We start from the raw sequence: 20680 nt of genomic DNA, 5'->3' as shown, positions 1-20680 counted from the left end.
CTAATGTAAATTTGAAATGGTTGTTGAAGTCAAGTTGAGATGACAAGGATACCATTTGTTACTAAACTAGAGACAATCTCTCTTGCTTCTGCAAGCAACTTTATTCACATTAAACTTATGCACGAGATTCCTTGGGCAGTCCTAAATAATGTCATTCAATGATTAATTTACTGCTCCCGTTAAGTAATAAGTCCTTGCTTTTCATTCTCTCCTTCAATTTCAATGCCTCTTCATGATATTTTTCTTAAGACAATAGTAATAAAGTAATTAGATGCCTCCAATTGTAAATAAAGATGCAGCAATTACTTTAAGAATCAGAAGATTAATAATTGTAAATTTGAGTGCTTCCTACTATTGAAGAATAGGCACTGCAACTAACAAAGGAGCACCTATATAACAGGAATGTCAAGGCAAAGGACCAATTATAGATATTTAAGAAAAACTATCATATACAATGCCCTTACTTTCGCCTAAGCCATGTAAGAAGTCTATCATTCCTGCTCTCCCAGCATACTTTCCAAAGGCTAACAACCTCTTTCCATTTTCACCAACAATAAGTTCATAATCATATAGAGATACCCGTTCACTGAGAACCTGGAGAATAAAGGACATAATCTTTAGATCAATGCTGCTTATACCAAACATGTCAATTTTGGATTAGCACTCTTTATCAATTTTTCCTTTACCATAATCTTCTACTATCAGTACCTTATCAAGAAGTGCCATGTTTTCTGGTTGAGCCTTGTGTGTATGGGAGAAGAATGCATAAGCCCTGTCTGGTAAGATGTTTTCCAGCTGTAACAAGAAATGAAACGAATTAGAAAATACACATTAATTAGAAAATAAGAGTTTCTATGTAAACAACTGCAACAAAATTAATCATTTTCCATAACCTTAGGTTGCTTTATCCCCAAAATGAGTCCACATTCAGACAAGTCCTCTGAAATTTCACAGCCAACTTCTTCATATTGAGCATCAGAATGAATACGCTTAGTGCATGGTTGGACAACTATACGATCAACTCTATTACTTTTTTCTGTACCATGTAGTAGACGTGCACAGTGTAAGGGAGTCAAAGGAGCTCTTCTTTCCCATTTGTTTCCTGATTCATGAAGCACTCCAACAACTCTATTTCCCAACATTGTTCAAGTGGCTGTAAAATAAGAATAAGACAAACATCTGAATTAAATTACAAAATGTCCTGAAGAAAGACCAGAGATATTTTCAAAATTTTATATGCATTGGAGGATTATTCTTAATTTGTGTTCAAAAGGGAAATGAACCAACCAAAAATTGTGCAGAAGATATCTAAAGAGATGTGTGCCATGATCTATCTATAATTTAATGACTCCTTTTCTCATAATAATAAATCATCCATTAATTGAAACAGAAGAGCAATAAATAGTGATAACCTATAATGGAGAAAGACAAAGAAATTATATTAATACCCATGAGTGACCAAAAAAGACCAAAGAAGCTAAGTTAATAGTACTAGAACATTGTCAGAAGCCACTTGATAAGATAGTGGCTTGCAGTTATATCTAGAGGTCTGAAAATTGAAGTTAGTACTTCCACAATAAAACTGACTAGTGCCTACTGTATAAATTTTTATGGATTCCGAAATTTGCATGAAACAGTACAAGTTACAGATAAAATTATTTCCTCTTGTTCTTTGAAAAAAAAATTTGTTCCCATTTTGCTAAGGGTTTCAGTCACTGCACTATAGCAGGTGCCTTATGGCTGAGAGATTTATGCCCTCTGGTGTACTGGTTATTTTAGCGCATGGGGAGATTTGAAATTGCATGTCCACAGTAAAGAGTTCCCTGTTTTAATCATTACACCGCACCCATGAGAATTGTCTCACAACAATTTAAATTGAATTTCAATACAATATTTAGTAAGTTGAAGTTTGCAGTATGAAATTAATTTTTTGTCATTGCTGTTGCTCAAATGTTTGACAAGACTGTTTGACCTAAGATTCTGTCCATCTGACTCCCATGCAAGCTGTATAATTCATTATAAATATGAAGTCATTTCCAATTTTAACATTTTAACAGTATGTTTCCAAGCCAATTCATATGAAATTGTTAGTTGACTCCACAACTCTTATTAAATTCAATCCAATATATTTTTCTGTGCTCCTGCATCCTGTTTTGCTGCAAGCTATTCAGAGTACTATATAGAAGTTATGCAACAAGAAGGCAACTGTTCGTGTGTGGGTTTAGGATTGAATTTTCCAAATTTGATGTGCACTTACTTTCGTTATTATTAGAAAGAATTTAATTTTAGTACAGCCTATGCCGATCACTGGGGAGAATATAATCAGGCCAAGTTGATTTGGTAAATAAGGTAAATATATAAAGAGAAGTTTTTGTTAGAAATAGGCAATACTGGGGGGGGTGAATCACTATTGCGACACTTCTACACCAACTATATATTTCAAAACTTAATCATATGCATCCACAAATAACAATATTTAAAAGTAGAGCACATAGCAATAAGAAACCCATATGGCAATTGATTTGTTTTTTAGGAAACCCTGGACAAGGGAAAACCCCAGTGGGGATGGTACCCACAACTATGTACTAATTTAAAAATACTCTATTAGGAGTTTCACCCTGTTAGGAGTTTTTACATAAATTTAGTATAGAAGTCCTTGTTTGAGGACTAGACCTTGTTTGAGGTCTCAACCCTATTAGGAGTTGTTTTACAATGGGAGCTCACTGCTCAATAATGATTTACAATCAATACAATAGGTAATGCATACATTAACAAAATGACTGTACCAATATCACAATATCTGATTACTCCTTTGAATAGCTCGCATCTGATTTCGACCATACATCAAATCTCGCATTTGATCATCAATACAGCATCATATCATCATACACAAAGTTCGCGTATCATTTGCATACCTCACATACAAAAACTGTCCTTACTTTATATCCTTCAAAATAACTCATTCAGTCGGCTGAATTCACAAAACATGTGGCACGATAACCAAAACTGAATATAAAAAATTGCTAATTAAGGGTTAACATTTAGGATGTCATCCCTACATTTCCAAGTGATTGAATTGACAAGGCAATTCAATTCCTTAGTCCAATTTGCCTGATTACTACCCTTGCTCTATATTCTGCGATAATAGCCAGTGAATATACTCTTCATCAAAAACATGTGCCAACCACTATATTGACATAGGCAAACATACTTATATCATATTCAGATCTTATATTATCTATATCCAAAATTGTGGCCAACAATATTTACTCTGCTAAGCTCACTGATGAAAACAATGTCCCTTCTCACTGTTTCCTGTTATGTACTTCGGCAAATTTCATAATCAAAACTTGAACAAAAACTGAATGTCAGGTGATCATACAACCTATCTTGCTTTCCATCAATGACAACATTTATGCTCTTAGTTCTGATCACTTGCCAACAGCTTTATGTCCAAGTTGGATATTTTTGGGGGGCGGCTATTTGAATTTTGTATAACCCTTGCATTATTATTTGTGTTGAAAAAGAGTTTATGTGATTTGATAATTATCTTATAGAATTCCTATCAATTGGAATTCTCCTGAATCATGTGCATGTGGGGGGAAATGTTGGGGGAGAAAGGAGGTAATATTTCTCATAACACCTAATTCCTATGAAAAGAACTTTCGAGAAATGTAGTATTGTGAGATTCAACATTTTGCATGGTGGATGAATAGGGTCATATTGCAAGCTTATTATTCGTATTCACTGTATTAGAGTTGTTGAGATTGGATCTACACTCCATACTTACTAGTGATGTAGTTGCTCATAAGATCAGAGGCTTTGTTAGGACTCTTATCTTCTAAGAAAGATCAAGGTCCATTTGCTTCCATTCAGTGTTGGCTGAAGATCTAGTGATGTATTTTTTAACCTTTTCCTCAGTCTTTTTGCCATCATGGTTTTTTATTTCTTTATTATAATTATGAAATATAATCAGATACTTAAGAATAAAAAATGATCAAAGATTTGTGGTGTATCAAAGGCTTATGTCATATTGACAAAGGTGGTGAACAAAAGCAGTAGAAAGCACAAAGGAAGAATATATGGTTGAACAGCTCTCCAGAAGCATAAGGTTTGATCAGGTTGTTGAACTCTAATGAGACATCAGAAAATAATAGTATCCAAGTAAGACATACACATTCCTTTAAGGACTTTCTGCAAATGTCAACTAGGTGAGCATATGTCACTTAAAGAGTCAACTAGCAAAGATCTGAACAAGTAAATTAAGCTGTATTGTTTCGAAGAACATGACGCATAAATTGAAGAGAGATTAAAAACAGCAAGATGTATTGTTTTCAAGAACATGAAGCAGAAAATTGAAGAGACATTACAATACACATCATTCTTTAGAATCTTTCCATGCTGAGGTATTTGTGGTAACTGCACAAAATTTATTCTTGAAGCAGAATATGCTGATCCTCGTTAAACAAATTTTCAATTAATTAGTCAGAGAACAAAACTCATCAGGTCATAGGAGACCTGCAATTAATTAGACGAAGAATAAAAGTCATCAGGTCATAGGAACCCTGCAATTAAATGCTCAAGTTAACACTACCAGAAAGAAGCCATAGAAGAAAAGGGAACCTTAAGTCTAAAAAACGTTCCATCAGATCCATCTCAAAATATGCAAAATGAAAAAAAATGAAAGAATCCTAAAATAAATTTTGTTCCTTGTGGTTGTTGCGAAAAAAAAGGTGATCTTTAAGATAAGTATTAAAATCTTTCAGAACAACAAAGAAGTTTCGGATGAAAGGAACATGAGAACGAATTGCTGACAAGCATGATTCACTGCTACAACTTAATCTTTATTAAGCCTTCTCCATCTCTTAATGTTGAGAAAATTGTTGCCTCTATACAACAAATCATATGGCAAGAATACCATCTATTCTATTCTCTTTCATATACAAAGTGATTTCAAGGTGCATTGTGTGTGTATACCATGTAGTACCTCTTTCTTTCCATCTATTGCTTATTAAAAGTGATCTAAGTGTGGTGAGGTGTGTGCGTAGAGAGAGAGATGCATCCACAGAGTACATATAGTAGTGCACTCTTACAAGAGAGCAATTTAAAGAAAAATCAACCATAGATACAAGGCTATCTTAAACTCACCCAAACTCGATGAGTCACAACATAGGCAAACCGAAACAAGTCCTAAAGACTTGAACTAAGTACCCAACAAGTTTTAAAAAGGAAGAAAACTTTGCAAACCTAAAAGCATGTGTTGGTTCCTCCAACTGATTTCTAAGATGCATCTAAGGGGTAGCCTTCTCCTATGTTCAATAATCTCAGGTCAATAGAGTGGTTCAAGAATTTCTGAGAAATGAGGAATATCTCCTTCACTTTGGGTTTTGCAAAACCTAGGTGGGTGTCCCTATAATGCAATACTAACAAATGAAATAGATGACATATGAAATTGCACCTTAGTAAATTTTTATTCTGAGACAACATCAGTGTAAATCAATTACACAAGTTCAGCCCATCTCTGGAATTTGAACAACATAAAGTAAAACAACCTAGGATGTTTTAGTTGCTACTAAAAAAGTAAGAAGTTGTATATAAACCAGTGCCTAGAACAGGTTATAGAGTCAAGTACTAAGCCATAAGAGAAATCTCAGAAGAAAATGAGATGCAAACATGTATAATCATTGTGTGATGAATCCCTGGAATTAACACAATCTTTATACCAGTGTGAAATTCTACTTATACGTCCATCTTATATTTTCAAATCAGTATTGTTTGTGCAAAGCATTTAACTCTATCTTTAAAACTAAAAGAGAGCCATGAGACAAACAACGCTAACTACAAACAATTTCTGCAAAGATAAAGTTGAAAACCCTGGGTTTATTACACTTATATGATCCAAACACATTCCATGGAGACAACTCCATAATGACTATAACAGTACAGCACAAAATGAAACACCCTTTCTTACAAAAGAACAATTACAGCCATGTAAAAATCTTTGTTACCACTAACCTAGGACCTTCTATGTACATGCCATTTCTGCCAGAATTTTAGCACACCATAGTTGGTCTTGGAAACGCTTTTATAGAACAAGGAATTCAACAAGCTACATGCCGACAATATGTAGAGATCGTGCCTCAAACCACTGACAATTGGTTGCAAAAGTCCATTTTGTCACTTGGGATGATTGTCATTTGTTTTTGTCTTCTAGTGCAGTCACTAAGTTGGCTTGTCAGTAGTCAATAGTTCATGACAAGTCGGCGCTCCTGAAAAATCCATAAGCCTCGCCACTATTGAACTTGGACAACTTATGATACGAAGGGGCCAAAAATGCAAGATTTCCATTCCCATTCCTCTTGGGGAAGACCCTGGGACAAGATCCTCAAAAGGTGTAGGATGACTTGAAAACCAAAATTTTTGGGTCTCACCCCTAGATCTTCTACAGTAATTTTCCCTTGACAGGAAAATTAAGGGACATCAACAGAGATTGGAATTATCTACAAGTTGTGGTAACAACTTTCCCTTGCACTTGATAGTTTTAACATCTCTGTAACTGTAATGAGACATTTAGACCCCTTCATAGCTACAATGTAATAAACTTACTAAATCTGACCACTGAATTCTGTTCTGGAACTCGGGTATTTTGTCAAACAGTTATCATGCAATCTTAATTTCTTCAGTTGATATATATTCTGTAAAAGCTACACTACTGCTTATTGACTCAAATGCTATGAATTTGATAAGATTAACCAATAATAATATTTTGAGAATGCACCAAGTAGGATCAGACTAAACTTAGCATTTAATATTCATATAAAAATTGATGACAGTAAGACACTAATCCTCCAACTGTATTCAGAAGCTAAAATAACAATATTACAGTATTGGCAGATTTAATAAAATGCAGGAAGGCAAATAAAGATGACAGACCCGTGATGTTGATGTAACGGTGAGAAGGTTTATGACTGTAATAACCTTCAATCCCATCACCACTATCGTTATTCCCACTAACTGTTGTCTGCTCTACCCTCGAATGCCGCCTTGACTGATGGAGGGACAACTCAACCCATGAAGGGGTAAATGCTCATTACCGTGGTCAACTTCATATGCCATGGGGACCTTGGACGTATCCGCCTGCATTTAACTCCAGTCACAGCCCGTGTATTCCGCTCAGCTACGAACTATTACTCAGCAAACCTTCCACTCTACAATTCTCTGTAGGTCTCGACCTCAACTATTCCGGCACCCATGCTTGGTATTGGTAAGACAGGGTATTACACAGTAGAAGGTAAAGACTTAGTACCTTTTTCCTTCATCCAACTGTTAACAGTAACCATTAACCATACGCTTATTGCTTGAGATCACCTGCTTTGTTCTTATAGTAAGACCTTTTTCCTAGCTAGATACGAGTTCTTGCTCTTAACCAAAATCCTACCTAAACTGTATGGCAATCCAATGTTAGGGGTTGGGGTGACATCCAACTTCCTTGGAAAACTAAACTCAAGGGTTTTCATCCTCAGAGTTTCTGGCTAGTCACATTAAAGCAATCAGGACATGTCAATGTATTGAGTTCATAAATTCTTGTCTACAAATCCCAAGGTGGAGTCTCTTATTTATAACCTCGGAGTGAGGGAAAAGTGTTGGGATTAAGTGATGTGGGATAAAACAACAATTCCTTCCTATAGTCACTTAAGTCACTTTATAAAGTAAATGACTTTTAAAACATAAAGTAACTTTATCAAAGAACTTTTAATTTATTAAAAGATGAACTTAAGATAAATCTTCCATGTGACTAGTAAGCATCTTGACTATTGATGCCATTAATCTATCTGAATGTGGAGATAGATTAACCCGGCATCGTAGAACTAGTGCAGAGAAGGGGACATGACAATCCTCCCTTTCCAGGATTGCTTGCCCTCAAGCAATCTCAATGTTGGGTGCTGCAAATAGACTCACCTTCCAAAGTGGTGTTCTCATACGGTAAGTCTTTCCAACCAACTAGATATTCTCTAACAGACCTATTTCACAGCTTCCTTTCCCTGGTCTCAATCACCTCTGTCAGCTTCAAAACAAGCTTACCCTCCTCATCAAGTAGAGTAAAACCCTTCGAAGGGACAATCTACTGGCCAATGGCCTTCTTGAGGCATGAGACATGAAATACGTTGTGGATTCAGCTGTCACCTGGCAAATCCAACTCCTAAGCAACCTCACTCTTCAAGGAGCTCTGTCTATATGGCTGTAGACAAGGATAAACCATGTCACCCAACTCGAAGCTCAATACGATGTCGATCAGCATATAACTTTTGCTGGTTCTATGCCTTTTGAATATTATCCCTAAGGGCTCTGAGGATATCTTGTTGATCCAAAATCCAATCTTTGTCTAAGGGTGCCTTGCTGTCCTGAAAAGCCAAATCAATGAAAGAGAGAGGTCCGTAGCCATAAAGAGCTTGAAAAGGAGCCATCCGTATAGACATATGATATGTGGAGTTATAGCAATACTCCCCCAAATACAACCACTTAATCCAAGCTCTTTGCTAACCTACAATGTAATTTCTCAAATACCCTTCCACCCATTTATTCACTATTTCAGTTTGACCATCCATCTATGGGTGATAGCTAGTACTGGGAGTTAACTCTGTACCAATCAATCTGAAAATCTCCTACCAAAAGGTGCTGAGAAACCTGTTGTCCTTATCACTCACAATAGTCCTGGGTAATCCATGGAGATGAAAAACCTATTGAAAGAACAACTCGGCCACCTGAGAGGCTGACCAGTCCACAACAATAGCAAAGAAGTACGCAAACTTAGTCAATCTGTCTACCACCACAAAAATGCAATCTCTGCCCTGGACCCTCGACATCCTTGTGATAAAATCCATGGAGATACTCTCCCACCTATAAGCTGAAATAGGGAGAGGTTGAAGTAAACCTGCTAGAAAACCCTATTCTGACTTGTTTTGCTAACAAGTCTGGTACTCTCTAACATGCTGGAATATATCATCCTTTAGCCCCTTCCATGAGAATCTCTCTCTAATCTGCCTGTAGGTTTTGAAAAAACCTGAGTGTCCTGCTAAAGGTGCATCATGTATAGTGTGCATAATATCCCCTTTAAGTTTAGAATCAGGTACTAGGTAGATTCTATTCTTATAATGCATAATATCATTCATTATCTTGTACCGATCATCCTGAAGTATACCATCCATAATCAGACATGCGTGAGTATTTTTAGAAAACTCCACTAACAGCTAGGATCTCCAATCTGCTGAAATCTTGGAAATGGTACAACACTCTATCACTGGGGGTCTTTGGGAAAGTGTGTTAGCAACTAAATTGTTTTTCGTTTTGACATATTCAATATCAAAATCGTATGCTTGGATCTTGCTGACCCATTTCTGTTGTCTTTCGTTCAACTCCTGTTCCAGAACATAAACTATTATGATCAATCTTCGCTATAAATTTACTTCCCACCAAGTATTGTCTAAACTTGGCCAATACATGCATTATGGCCAGCATCTCTTTATCATATGTAAAATATAATAACTCGCTGCCCCGAAGTTTCCTACTCTCAAAAGCTATGGGATGACGGTCCTGCATCAAAACTGCCCTGATTCCACTCCCTAAAGCATCACACTCCAGAGCAAAGGGTCTAGAAAAATTAGGAAGTGTCAGAACTAGACATGTGCTCATCACCTGTTTCAATCTATCAAAGATTGCCTCTAAATCCTCTATCCACCTAAATGCCCCTTTCCGTATCAAATCAGTAACGGTGGCGGCTACCTGGGAAAAACCTTTGACGAATCCCCTGTAATAAGAAGAAAGGCCAAGGAAGCCCCACAACTCAGATACATCCCTGGGAGGTAGTTAATCAAGGATTACTTGTATCTTTTCCTGATGTACCTTAACTCCCTCTACACCAATCACGTGACCCAAATAGAGAATCGCAGTTAATCCAAATTCACACTTAGACTCCTTCGCGAATAAAGAGTGTTCTTCTATGAGGCTAAGGATCTCATCTAGGTGCTGTAAATGTTCCTCCCAAGTCCTGCTAAAGATCAATATATCATCAAAAAAAACCAACACACTCTTTCTTAGTTGCTTTTTGAAAATGTGGTTCATGCATGGCTGAAAAGTGGCTGGTGCGTTAGTGAGTCCAAATGGCATCACCAAAAACTCATAGTGTCCGTAGTGGCATCTAAAAATTGTCTTATGCACATCCTCCTCTCGAACTCGTATATGATGGTATCCTGATCAAAGATCTATCTTCAAGAAATAAAAAGCTCCATGAAGCTCATCCAGTAACTCATCAATGCAGAGAATCGAATACTTGTTTTTGATGATTCTCTTATTAAGGGTGCAGTAATTAGTACATATCCGAAGAGTGTCATCCTTCTTAAACAACACCACTAAAGAGGCAAAAGGGATAGAATTGGGCCTAATATGTCCCATATCTAGAAGTTTCTTAATTGTTTTCTCTATTTCTTCCTTATAATGCTTGGGGTGACAATAAGGAGTGGTAATGATGGGTTTAGCACCCTCCTCTAGCTCAATGATATGCTCAAACCCTCTATTCGGTGGAATACCTGGGGGTAAATCCTCAAATACCCTCCTATGCTTGTCGAGCACTGTCTGGATGTCACAATGGTATTGTTGTCTTGTATCCTGTGTCTCCTTAGAAGAAATGAAGCACTGTGTTGCCCATTCGATATCATCGTGCCTTAAAATGGCTTCCATCCTGTGAGTTGTTATCAACCTGGGTCCACTATCTAGTATAGCTTTTAGGACTACCAACTGATCACCCTATGAGAACTCCAACTACATGGTTTCGTGATCAAATGTGCACCTGTGGAGAGTCCTTAACCACTGTCTACCCAAAATGGCATCCAACCCATCCAAGTCAACAACATAAAAATTAGTCTCTAAAAGATAATTATCAAACTATATCTAAAGACTAGATACTTTCTCTATGCAACCCAAAACCTCACCACATACTACCTTCGCTTCGAATTCTGGTATGCCGACTGTCTGCTATCCTTTCTTAGATACCATCCGTGTGCTGATGAAATTATGGGATGCTCCTATATCCAAAAGACAAACAATACGTTGTCCCCTAACAACACCCTTCACTCTGAAAGGATGATATGCTGGATCACTAGAAAGAGTGGCTATAACAGAGGGTTGTTCCGTAGTGGCCTTCTTCTTTTTATCTTTAAGGGGCTTCTCTTCAACTTTTGCCTCCTCGCTATCCTCAACATCATTACCTTCCTGTTGCTCTCCTTCATCCTCGGGAAGAACCTCAACATAGTGAATCTTGCCTTTACCAAGGCATCTGTGATCAGGGGTCCAAGGTTCCCTACAAGTGAAGCACAATTTCTTCCTCCTGAGTTCATTACGTGTCTCAAAATCCAATCTGGGAGGGTTTGGTTTTTGCTGGTTTTTGTTCTCTTGGGACAATGTAGACCCTCTATAGGGTTTCCTCAGAGGCTGTAATAGTGAAGAAGGTGAATCCAAATCATGGGCGATCTTAATCGCATCATCCAAGGTGTTTGGTTTAAGGACCTTAACCAAACCCCTAAATCTGTCTTGTAACCCCTCTGTGAACAACATCATCTTTCTCTACTCTGTCATATCCAGTACCATCACTGATATACGCTAAAACTCATCAATGAAGTTATCCAAGGACCCACTCTGTCGTAACTGAGTCAAATCCCTATAATAAACTTCAATATCTTTCCTATCAAAATGAGTAATCAACTTGGAGCTGAAAATCTTGTATGAAGTTATGAGTCCATGATCTTGGGTGACTAAACCGTGATGCCACCAATCATACGCCATTCCCTCAAGATGCATTGTGGCAAATCTGATGGCTTCCGCCTCTGCCATGGGTTTCAGTGTCAAATAGGTATCAAGCTTGTGAATCCAAGCTCTAGCAGATGTCTTACTGCTGCCATCAAAAGTGGGAAGAGTTAACTTGTTCATAGCATGTTTTAGGTCCCTGTTTGGTGCTCTTGGTCTCCTATCATGCTGCTGTCTATCAGCCTCCCTTTTTTAATTTAGGTATTGGACAAAGGTCAAATTTTGTTTAAAGGCCTGTCAGTGTTATGTGTGGGAGCTCTAACCGCTTGAGGTGACCCAGCTACACTATGTCCTCCATCGTGATGGCTCGGGGGTCTCCTATTAACAGGAGCTAACTGCTGCATATTAATTGCCAGCTATTGAAGTGCATCAGCTATGTTATTTTGCCCATCTCTAAAGGCTTTAATTTGAGCATGAGGTGGGCTCTCCACCCCTCAACCCTGCTTTGTATTGTCACATCCCAAGTAATCCACTTGCATTATATTTTTGGTAAACTGAGTCAATAACTAGCCTAAGAAATGCTCCTATCTGTAGCAGCATTTGCAAACTTGTCCAAGATACAAGTTCATGACTTGACATAGCAATGTTAGGCTAAGTGACTCTCTATCATGGTTCATAAATTTGTATCATGATTTTTGTTTCTCATGCCATGGATAGCATAAACAACAAGTTATATGTATCTAAAACATTTGACAATATTTGTATATTTGCAACCAAGCATCCTTTGACAAGATATTTGTTTGGGCTTTGTTATAAAAGTTCCAAACATCCTTCCACTCGACCATATGATGGAAGAAGATGCCATCCAATTTGCCACACTGCAATTAGAAAAGATTGTTCATTATTGATGGCACCATGGTTTGGTCACACAAAAGCATGATGTTGTGGAAATAAATTGAGATTACAGCCAAAAGTTGTAGGATAAATTTGAGCAGAAAGATGAGAAATAGTAATTCAAAGTTCTTATCACAATCAAACAGCTAACCTCTATATTTTTATACATAGAAGAATTTCAGTAAGTTGTAATAATGGTGACCAACATGCTAGAAAAGAGGATGGCTTTTCTCTTCCTTGAAGGTCTATAAGAACCGCTCAAGCGTCAGGTTAAAGTCATGCATCATGATCGCTATGAAAAGCTACTAAGAGGACTTTGACACTTGAGCCATCTACAATAAGGAATAGATTTTCTTCTCAACCAAGACCACCCATCATTGAACCACAAAGGGACAATTTGCCAAAGGAAAATTCAACTCAATACCACAGCCTTTGCAATGAAGAATACAGATGATCACACCATAAATGATATAAGATGGAAAATTTTGTGCTTCTCTTGCAGGGAGCCATGACAACCCACTCATGGATGACTTGGAAAAATTCCATTACATGGACGAGTTACCTGATAAGAAAACCAATATTAAAGAACTAGAGCTAGAAAAAGTATAGAGGAGAACATCAAGTGTGATCCTGAGAATTTGATGAATGAAGATGCTGACATTAGCATCAGCACACTTGTAACTCTTTCAAGAGCATCCTCGATACCACAGATTCAAGTTCACAAGTTGTTTACCAAGTAATGTTCTGTGGTGCTTATGATAGCAAGGCTATCCACAACTTAATTGATGAAGGTCTAGTAGTCAAGAAAGAATTGAAGACTCAACTGTTCATCAAATTGAATGCCATGGTAATTGATGTATTCACCATTCCATGCACCACGGTAATTAACAACTGAAATATTCTTGGTAATTATAAGGTATAATTATCTCTATGTTTTATGATAGAAGAAGCACATGTGGTCCTAGGCATACAATAGTTACATTCCCTTCAAGAATTTTCAAAGAATTATTAGTCCATGGAACTAAAATTCAAATCTCAAGGGAGAGGCGTTACAAACGGGTTACCTTATGTGATCCCATTCAAGATTATGGAGAAAGAAAGCATAGCTTATGGGCCTAGATGGGCCTGAACAAACCATGTACTCTTCAGGATGCAATAGTCCCTATCCCATTTCCTCCATGGAAAATTGGACTATTTAAGAGTTTTCAGATTTCAGTAGCCTACAGTTTCCTTCCCAAATGGGAAATGACATTTTGATTATTTGTAATTTGTGTCTCCTGTTGCAGATTTCTGAGGATTAATTCCCTACAGAATCAATGAGGGTGGTGAGCTCATTATGGTAGGTCAATATTGAAAATTTTAGAACGCATCTATATTGCCAATGTCATCTTTTGTTAACATTGAAATTCATTTGGTTCTGAATAATATAGCACATTGGAGTCCTTAATTAACAAGGAATTGGCATCTTGTTGGTGATAATATAATAAGCTGTTTTTCTTGTTTTAAATGCTGCAATGCTAGATTTTAAGGCCCACAAATATTACAGGTTCTGCATATTAATATATAGAGTCACTGTGCTTAGCAGACTCGTACTTTAGCTCCAAAAACAAACCACATTTACAGATTTAAGTGCTGCAATTTTAGATTTAAAGGCCCACAAATATTACAGGTTCTTCATGTTAATATATAGAGCCACTGTGCTCGGTTAGCAGATACATATTTTAGCCCCAAAACCAAACCACATTTACAGATGTTAATGCATAAAAAATGTTGTGTCTAATCAGTGCAAAATTGAGTTCCTCATTTTTTTTATGTCTAATGCACGCTAATGAATAAAGCTATTGTTTTCAGTTCATTTCTACAAGATTTACTACTGATGCAAGTTAACATCTGAAGCCATTCTGTTTTATTTATTTTCACAAATTTCAGCCCCAAAGACAAAAAACTGTTGCATGTTAAGGTATGCTGCCAAACGGTTATGTCAAATTTCCCAAAGTTGGAACTACCAGAAAATTTGCAGCTGATTACTATTAATTACAAATCCATTACATTATCAATCGGGCTATTAATTAGATGTTGTCCCATTCAATGGTCAAAGGATTATTTGTCACTTCATAGTGTTTTTTACTATCACAGTTCGATAATTTAAAAGTGTGATATTTAAATAGTTAATCAATGTGAACATATATTAATTTAAAGGAGCACTTTTATAACCTTTCTGTTTTAATCAATTTAACTCCTAAAACATATAAAAATTACATGCAATTTATGAATATAACCATAGTGTTTTCTTATATAATTTTTCTCCTGCATCACATCAAATTTACGGGATATATATTAATAGAAACAACTTTTCCCTCCTGGAATTTATGGCATTTACAGAGGACATAATATCGTGCAAGGGCATTATGGCCGATTCAAATATACGGATGAGGCTATCCCTTATATAAAATGCACCTTTGAAAATTCTTAAAAATTTAACATGTGCTCTTCATGATCGCCATCCTCTGTGCTATAGATTAAAAAGAAACTGCTTTAAAAACTGTGCGCTGTAAATCTTTAAAAACAAATTGCTGAAAAACAGTGTTTACGCTATGTTATAATTTTTCAAGAAAATTTATTTGATTTTTAGCTAGCGCCCAAATATACCATCAGTTCATTTATACGGGGCGTCCTACATACGCTCCAAGTTCTGCGAAATGCGTTTCGAATTCCTTAGAAAGAATCTGCACCTTGCGTCTGGGAAGTTGGGATATTTAGTGAACGCCGCAAAAGAATTCCGGCATGTTATTTACAAAGCTAGTATGTCCTGCTAACTAATGCGATCTTTAAACCTTTAGAAAATCTAACTGGTGACTCTGCCACAAATTGTAGCTTCGAAAATGCATCAGATTTACAGCTGAGGCAAAATAATACCCAAATCCGTTATGATTTGTTTATTTCGGGCGTGTTATTGCACAAAGCGCTTATGTTCTGTCAACTGGGACGAATTGTCCTTTAGAAATACATCGAACTTTCAGGTGATGTATGATAATGCATAAAAACCATTATGTTCTGTGAATGGCAGCAAATTTTAGCTCCTAGAACACAACACATTCATAAAGCTTATGCATGTTAATGAACAACGCTAGCATGCTCAATTCCTACCGAAATTTTAGCTTCTACCCAGGCATAATTGCAGTGGCTCATACAGACTAGCGAATGAATTTTTCGCCTATCTTTGAGGAAAAAGATATTCGCAATTAAGAAACATTAGGAAATGAAGAAGTGCGCGAACTTCTCACCAGTACGTACTGTAACTCACAATATTCGCCGTTTCGTAGTATAATTCAGGGACTGAAGATACAGAAGAAGTTCTTGGTTCAATGCCTGTATGAATGCTCTACAAACAAATTATAAATTAAAATTATGCGTTTGCCTGCTTAAAAAAATCTGTGATAATTTGTCACTCAGAAAACGTACAATGACAAAATTCTGTCTACAGACGAAAGCCACCTAGATGACCTGGCGTATCATCTTTGCTTACCTTCAATTATTAATTATCAAATGTTCCCGAATTTCTTGGCAGATCGATAATTTCGAAATATTCATAGAAATCCAAAAGTTATATGTGAATCTTTGAAAATCTCGAGGTACAGAAGCTTGAATGATTGGAGGAAAAAGTGGAAAAAAAAATGCTACAGAGCAATCTGAGATCAATTTCCGTGAAATTTTGTTTGAAGCACCTTTCCTGCAACGGAAGAAAATGTTTGTATGGCAAAGCGGTTTTTACTTCATACAGTTTTCCCGTTCAATCAGTTAATCGCAAAAACAACGAGGAGGAGCAAAAGCAGGGACTTCTTAAACGGATGCAGGGGTTTTTACCAATTAAAGGAGGTGTTCGTTGAGCTACACTTGGGATTTTTTGGTTCGTTGAGGTTTTCCCAAATAACGGACCAAAAAAATTCTTCAGTTAAATATGCTTAAATAAAGGTGGACCCGTATCTTATAATCTAGATGTATAAAATATTTGAAGAGTTTTCTTTCACATGTATGTATTTAGTTTCTTATTATTAATTTATTTGTTAAAAAGCTATTAATCTACAATTTTTTTTAATAATTGGTATACTAGAATATAAGTGTTATGCATTTTTTTAAAATAATTGGTATACTAGAATATAAGTGTTGTGCAACATAGTGACATATATTTGCCTTATACTTAATTATATTTGTATTTATCTTATTGAATATAAATTATTCCATTAATAAATAATTATATTAATTGTAGACATGTAAAATTGTTCATAAGTTCAATATATAGTTTTAAATATAAAAGAGCATTATATTGGGTATACACAATAGTATGTCTCACTAAATTTTTATAAGTGATTCAAACCATTTCATTTGTAAATCTAGTTTATAACATTTATTGAAAAAATTAATGTATTCTCAATCATTTTTTTTAATTTGTCAATTTGATAACGACTAGCATAATTTATACTATAAATAAATTCATTTTTAAGATTTATGAGTGGTGTCTTTAAAATCTAACTTTTTAAGTTGTGAAGTATATTTTTTCTATATTTTTTGGAATTTAACTATTTATTTCATGGGTTTGTTCTAGTCATCACAAGCACAAAAAGTGAAAAATCATGGATCGTGTATAGTGGACCCTTCTTGATGGGTGTATAGGTTTTTTAATTAAGGACTAGATCCCAAATGTTAACCCTAAGTAGGCTTTGATTGAAGAGACTCCAATTTGGATCATCGGCTCTACAACCTCCCTTTCAAGTATTGGCATGAAGAAATTTTCAAAGCAATTGGAAACAAATTGGGGAAGATCATTAAATCTAATGAAGCCATTGCAAAGGAGGACTTCAATGTATGCACGGATTTGTATCGTGTGGGGGTTGCATATGCTGCTACCAAAAGCAATTGAAATTAGAATGGAACAAAGGTTTTGGTGGCAGGATTTGGAGGTTGAAGAAATCAGAGATGTAAAGAGTGGGGCCATGGGGAAAAGGAAAGTATGGAATCTCAAAAAGGAAAAGGTAAAGAAGAAGAAAATCTTGAAGACAGACTTGCAAAAGTTCTAAGATTGATGGAGGATTTTTTCCCTTTAGTCAGAGCTCAGACAAAAAATGCAGTGGATCTTAGTTTTTGAGAGGTTGTGCTAAATCTAGTCTCTTTAGGTCCAGATCTACCAATCCCTAACCCACACTCTGGTGAACACACAATCAAGTTGGTACCTTCAAGGGCCCTTAGCTATGGATCTGAACGAAATGAGAATCATGTTTTTGCTAGGACTTCTTTCCTAGCTTAGCCTAGTAATACTAAAGCTATTGAAGGAGATTTGGGGAAAGAAATGGTGGTCAAAGTTGAAAGGCTTCACTCAAAAAGTGGAGCTTTTGAAAGATTGGTGTTTGGACTATAGGAAGTTGTTGCAGGCAGGACTGCTTGTGGTCCATTATCTTCTAGTCAAGAGAACCCTATGGTGGAGCCCTCCTATGCTCTTGATAATGAAGGTTGTTCATCACAAGGTTCAATAGCTAATTATTCTTAAGATAGAGGGAATTACCCATAAGATTAGCAAACACTTCCTTGTAAGGACATTCACATGTCTCCAACTAGAGAGGGTGATGGATTATTGGTGGAGGAATATGAAATGGAGGAAGATTCCTTAGAAGACATATTAGGGCTTTCTAATGAGATGGGTATTTCAAAAGAAAGGACTATCGAGCAGAATAAAGCAAAATCTACCAAGGTTGATGTAAACAAAAAAAAGGTCTCAGGATAGAAAATCAATTTAGCAGTTGCTAGAGGATGCTAGAAATACGAGGGGGTAAACAAAGCGTTGATCTAGGAGACACTTGGTCCCTCTGGGGTAGACATAAATATCCTTATGTGTAATGTCAGTGGTTGTGATTTCCTTGATAAGCGTTGTTTGATCAAAAGTGGATTTGATCATGAAAGTCCGAATGTCATGTGCGTCTAGGAACTAAAGTTCGATTAGAAGGCACAACATGATTTTTTGGAGTCAAACAACAATGGTTAGGTTTTTTTGCAAATGTGATAGGGGCATATGGGGGTTTGTGTATCCTTTAAAATACCATGATAGTGAAAATTGAGGCAATTTTGTGGGCAAGGTATTGGAAGCCTATGAAAGTAAGTTCTTATTCTATAAATTTTAGTTGTTTTCTAGTTAGTGTATAAGGTCATTCTACTTCTGAGGAGAAGAAGCACTTATGGAAGGATATTTCTAGTTCTCTTACAAGTATCCTCTAGCATATGATGATTATTGTAGGAGATTTTAATGAAACCTTGTCTTCTACAAAAAAGAGAGGGGGTCTAGGTTCTTTCATTATAGTTAAAGCATATTTTCAACATTTTGTAGCTACAAATGGGTTGTGGGAAATGATGGCAAAGGGAGGAGTCTTCACCTTGGAAAATAGAAGACTAGGATTCTCAAGCATTGTAGAGAAGTTGGATCGATTATTTCTTGTTGGTCCATGGAAAGATTGGCCACTTATATTTGAGTAAGGTGTTGGGAGTTTAAGGTTTTGGTCACTTCCCTATGTCATTATTAATCCAAAAAGATTTGGTTCTTGTAAGGTGTCCTTTCAAGATGGAAAAGATGTGGTTCAAGGAAATATGGTTCGGTAAATCGGTGGATCAATGATGGCAGGTTGCACCAATAATAGAAGGAAATTTGGGTTTTCAATATTTCATAAATTGAAATTCATTAAGCAAAAGCTGAAGTTTTGGAAAGGGGTTCACTTTTGGGATATGTTTGAGGAAATTTTACCTTGGAAAGATGGTTGGAATCTCTCAAGAAAAAAATCCATACTAATAAAATGGATGAATTGGATTTCCTCATAGAGAAAGATCTTTTGAGTAGGTATGGGGAGATTTTGCAGTGAGAGGAGGTATATTAGAAAAAAGGTCTCATTAAAACTAGATTAAGGAAGGAGATAGGTGTAGGTATAGGATTGATTAATAAGAGGCGGGTGGGGGATGAATCAATAATCACCAACTTTATAAACTTTTAACAATTTTCAATATTGTTCAGTGTTAAGATCCAGTTTTGCCTATAACTATGTTATTAGTTAAGTGCATAAACATTCACACACAATGGTAAAATCATTCACACAATAATAACACCAATATTTATCTCATGGAAACCCAATTTGGGTAAAAACCATTGTGTGAGAATGATGTTCACAAATTTTGTACTCTTTTGAAATGCACTCTATTAGAAGCTTGCCTAATTAACGGTTACAAAAAATTGTCAATTGTACCTTGTTAAAGGATTTTCCTTTAGATTTGTTAGGATCTTTACTATGTTAGGAGTAACTTTTCAAAAGGCTTTTAAAACTCTAATCTAACAATGCTACCCTATTAAAGGTTTTACAATAGACCAATTAAGGTAGCCTTTTCAAGGGATTTTGACAGTTACAATTGTAAGAAGGTAACATAAACAAACTGATATGTAGTTTGCACTATCTTACTATATTATATCCTTTAAATCTCTTCAATATAATAACATACCATTAACCATTCTTCGCCTTCAATTTTGATTACAACCCACTTGCTGCTTTGACGCTCTGATAGATCTATGTACAACCTTACCCTAGTTTCTTTTCCTAGCCACACTTCTTCTAGTCCTGAAACCTAAAAAAATGTTTCTTTCTTTTCCTTAAGTATATCACAAACCCTAAACCTAGATCCAACAATCATAATATCATCCTTTTATGTAGATACTTCTCAAACAATCTTCCTCATCTTAACCTAATACTAACTTTAACTTTTCCCACTACTATGATAAGATTTTCACTTCTCTGATAAGTCTCCCTCTCCAATAATCTAATAGGCAATTCCATCACTAACATTGCTTCCATTGTTTATTCCAACCATTACCTGATAAGTCCCCTTTTACTATTCTTTCTCAGTACCCTTATCAACTTCCTCGTATAATTAACTTTCTAGATAATGGTAACAATTTAAAATAATG

At 36.1% G+C, this 20680-nt stretch overlaps 1 protein-coding gene across 2 annotated transcripts in view; it reads right to left on the bottom strand.

Moving 5' to 3' along the window:
* The window catches only part of LOC149571473 (lysine-ketoglutarate reductase/saccharopine dehydrogenase bifunctional enzyme), a 261972-nt gene extending 245345 nt beyond the window's left edge, over positions 1-16627 (bottom strand). Inside the window, exons 1-5 of one of the 2 annotated variants that reach the window (XM_089812989.1) lie at positions 16217-16627; positions 15975-16072; positions 894-1153; positions 709-795; positions 465-594 (exon numbers count right to left, since the gene is read on the bottom strand). In XM_089812989.1, the coding sequence (XP_089669115.1) occupies positions 465-594; positions 709-795; positions 894-1142 (466 nt within the window). In that variant the 5' untranslated portion in view covers positions 1143-1153; positions 15975-16072; positions 16217-16627. The remainder of the gene's footprint in view (positions 1-464; positions 595-708; positions 796-893; positions 1154-15974; positions 16073-16216) is intronic. The other variant, XM_089812990.1, reaches the window with a different exon arrangement.
* Positions 16628-20680: the final 4053 nt, after the last annotated feature.

This window comes from Cupressus sempervirens, chromosome 2, assembly GCF_028749045.1.
Source record: "Cupressus sempervirens isolate cs-2001-9-10 chromosome 2, ASM2874904v1, whole genome shotgun sequence".
NCBI classification, from domain to species: domain Eukaryota; kingdom Viridiplantae; phylum Streptophyta; class Pinopsida; order Cupressales; family Cupressaceae; genus Cupressus; species Cupressus sempervirens.
This window is presented reverse-complemented; position numbering and strand designations above follow the sequence as displayed.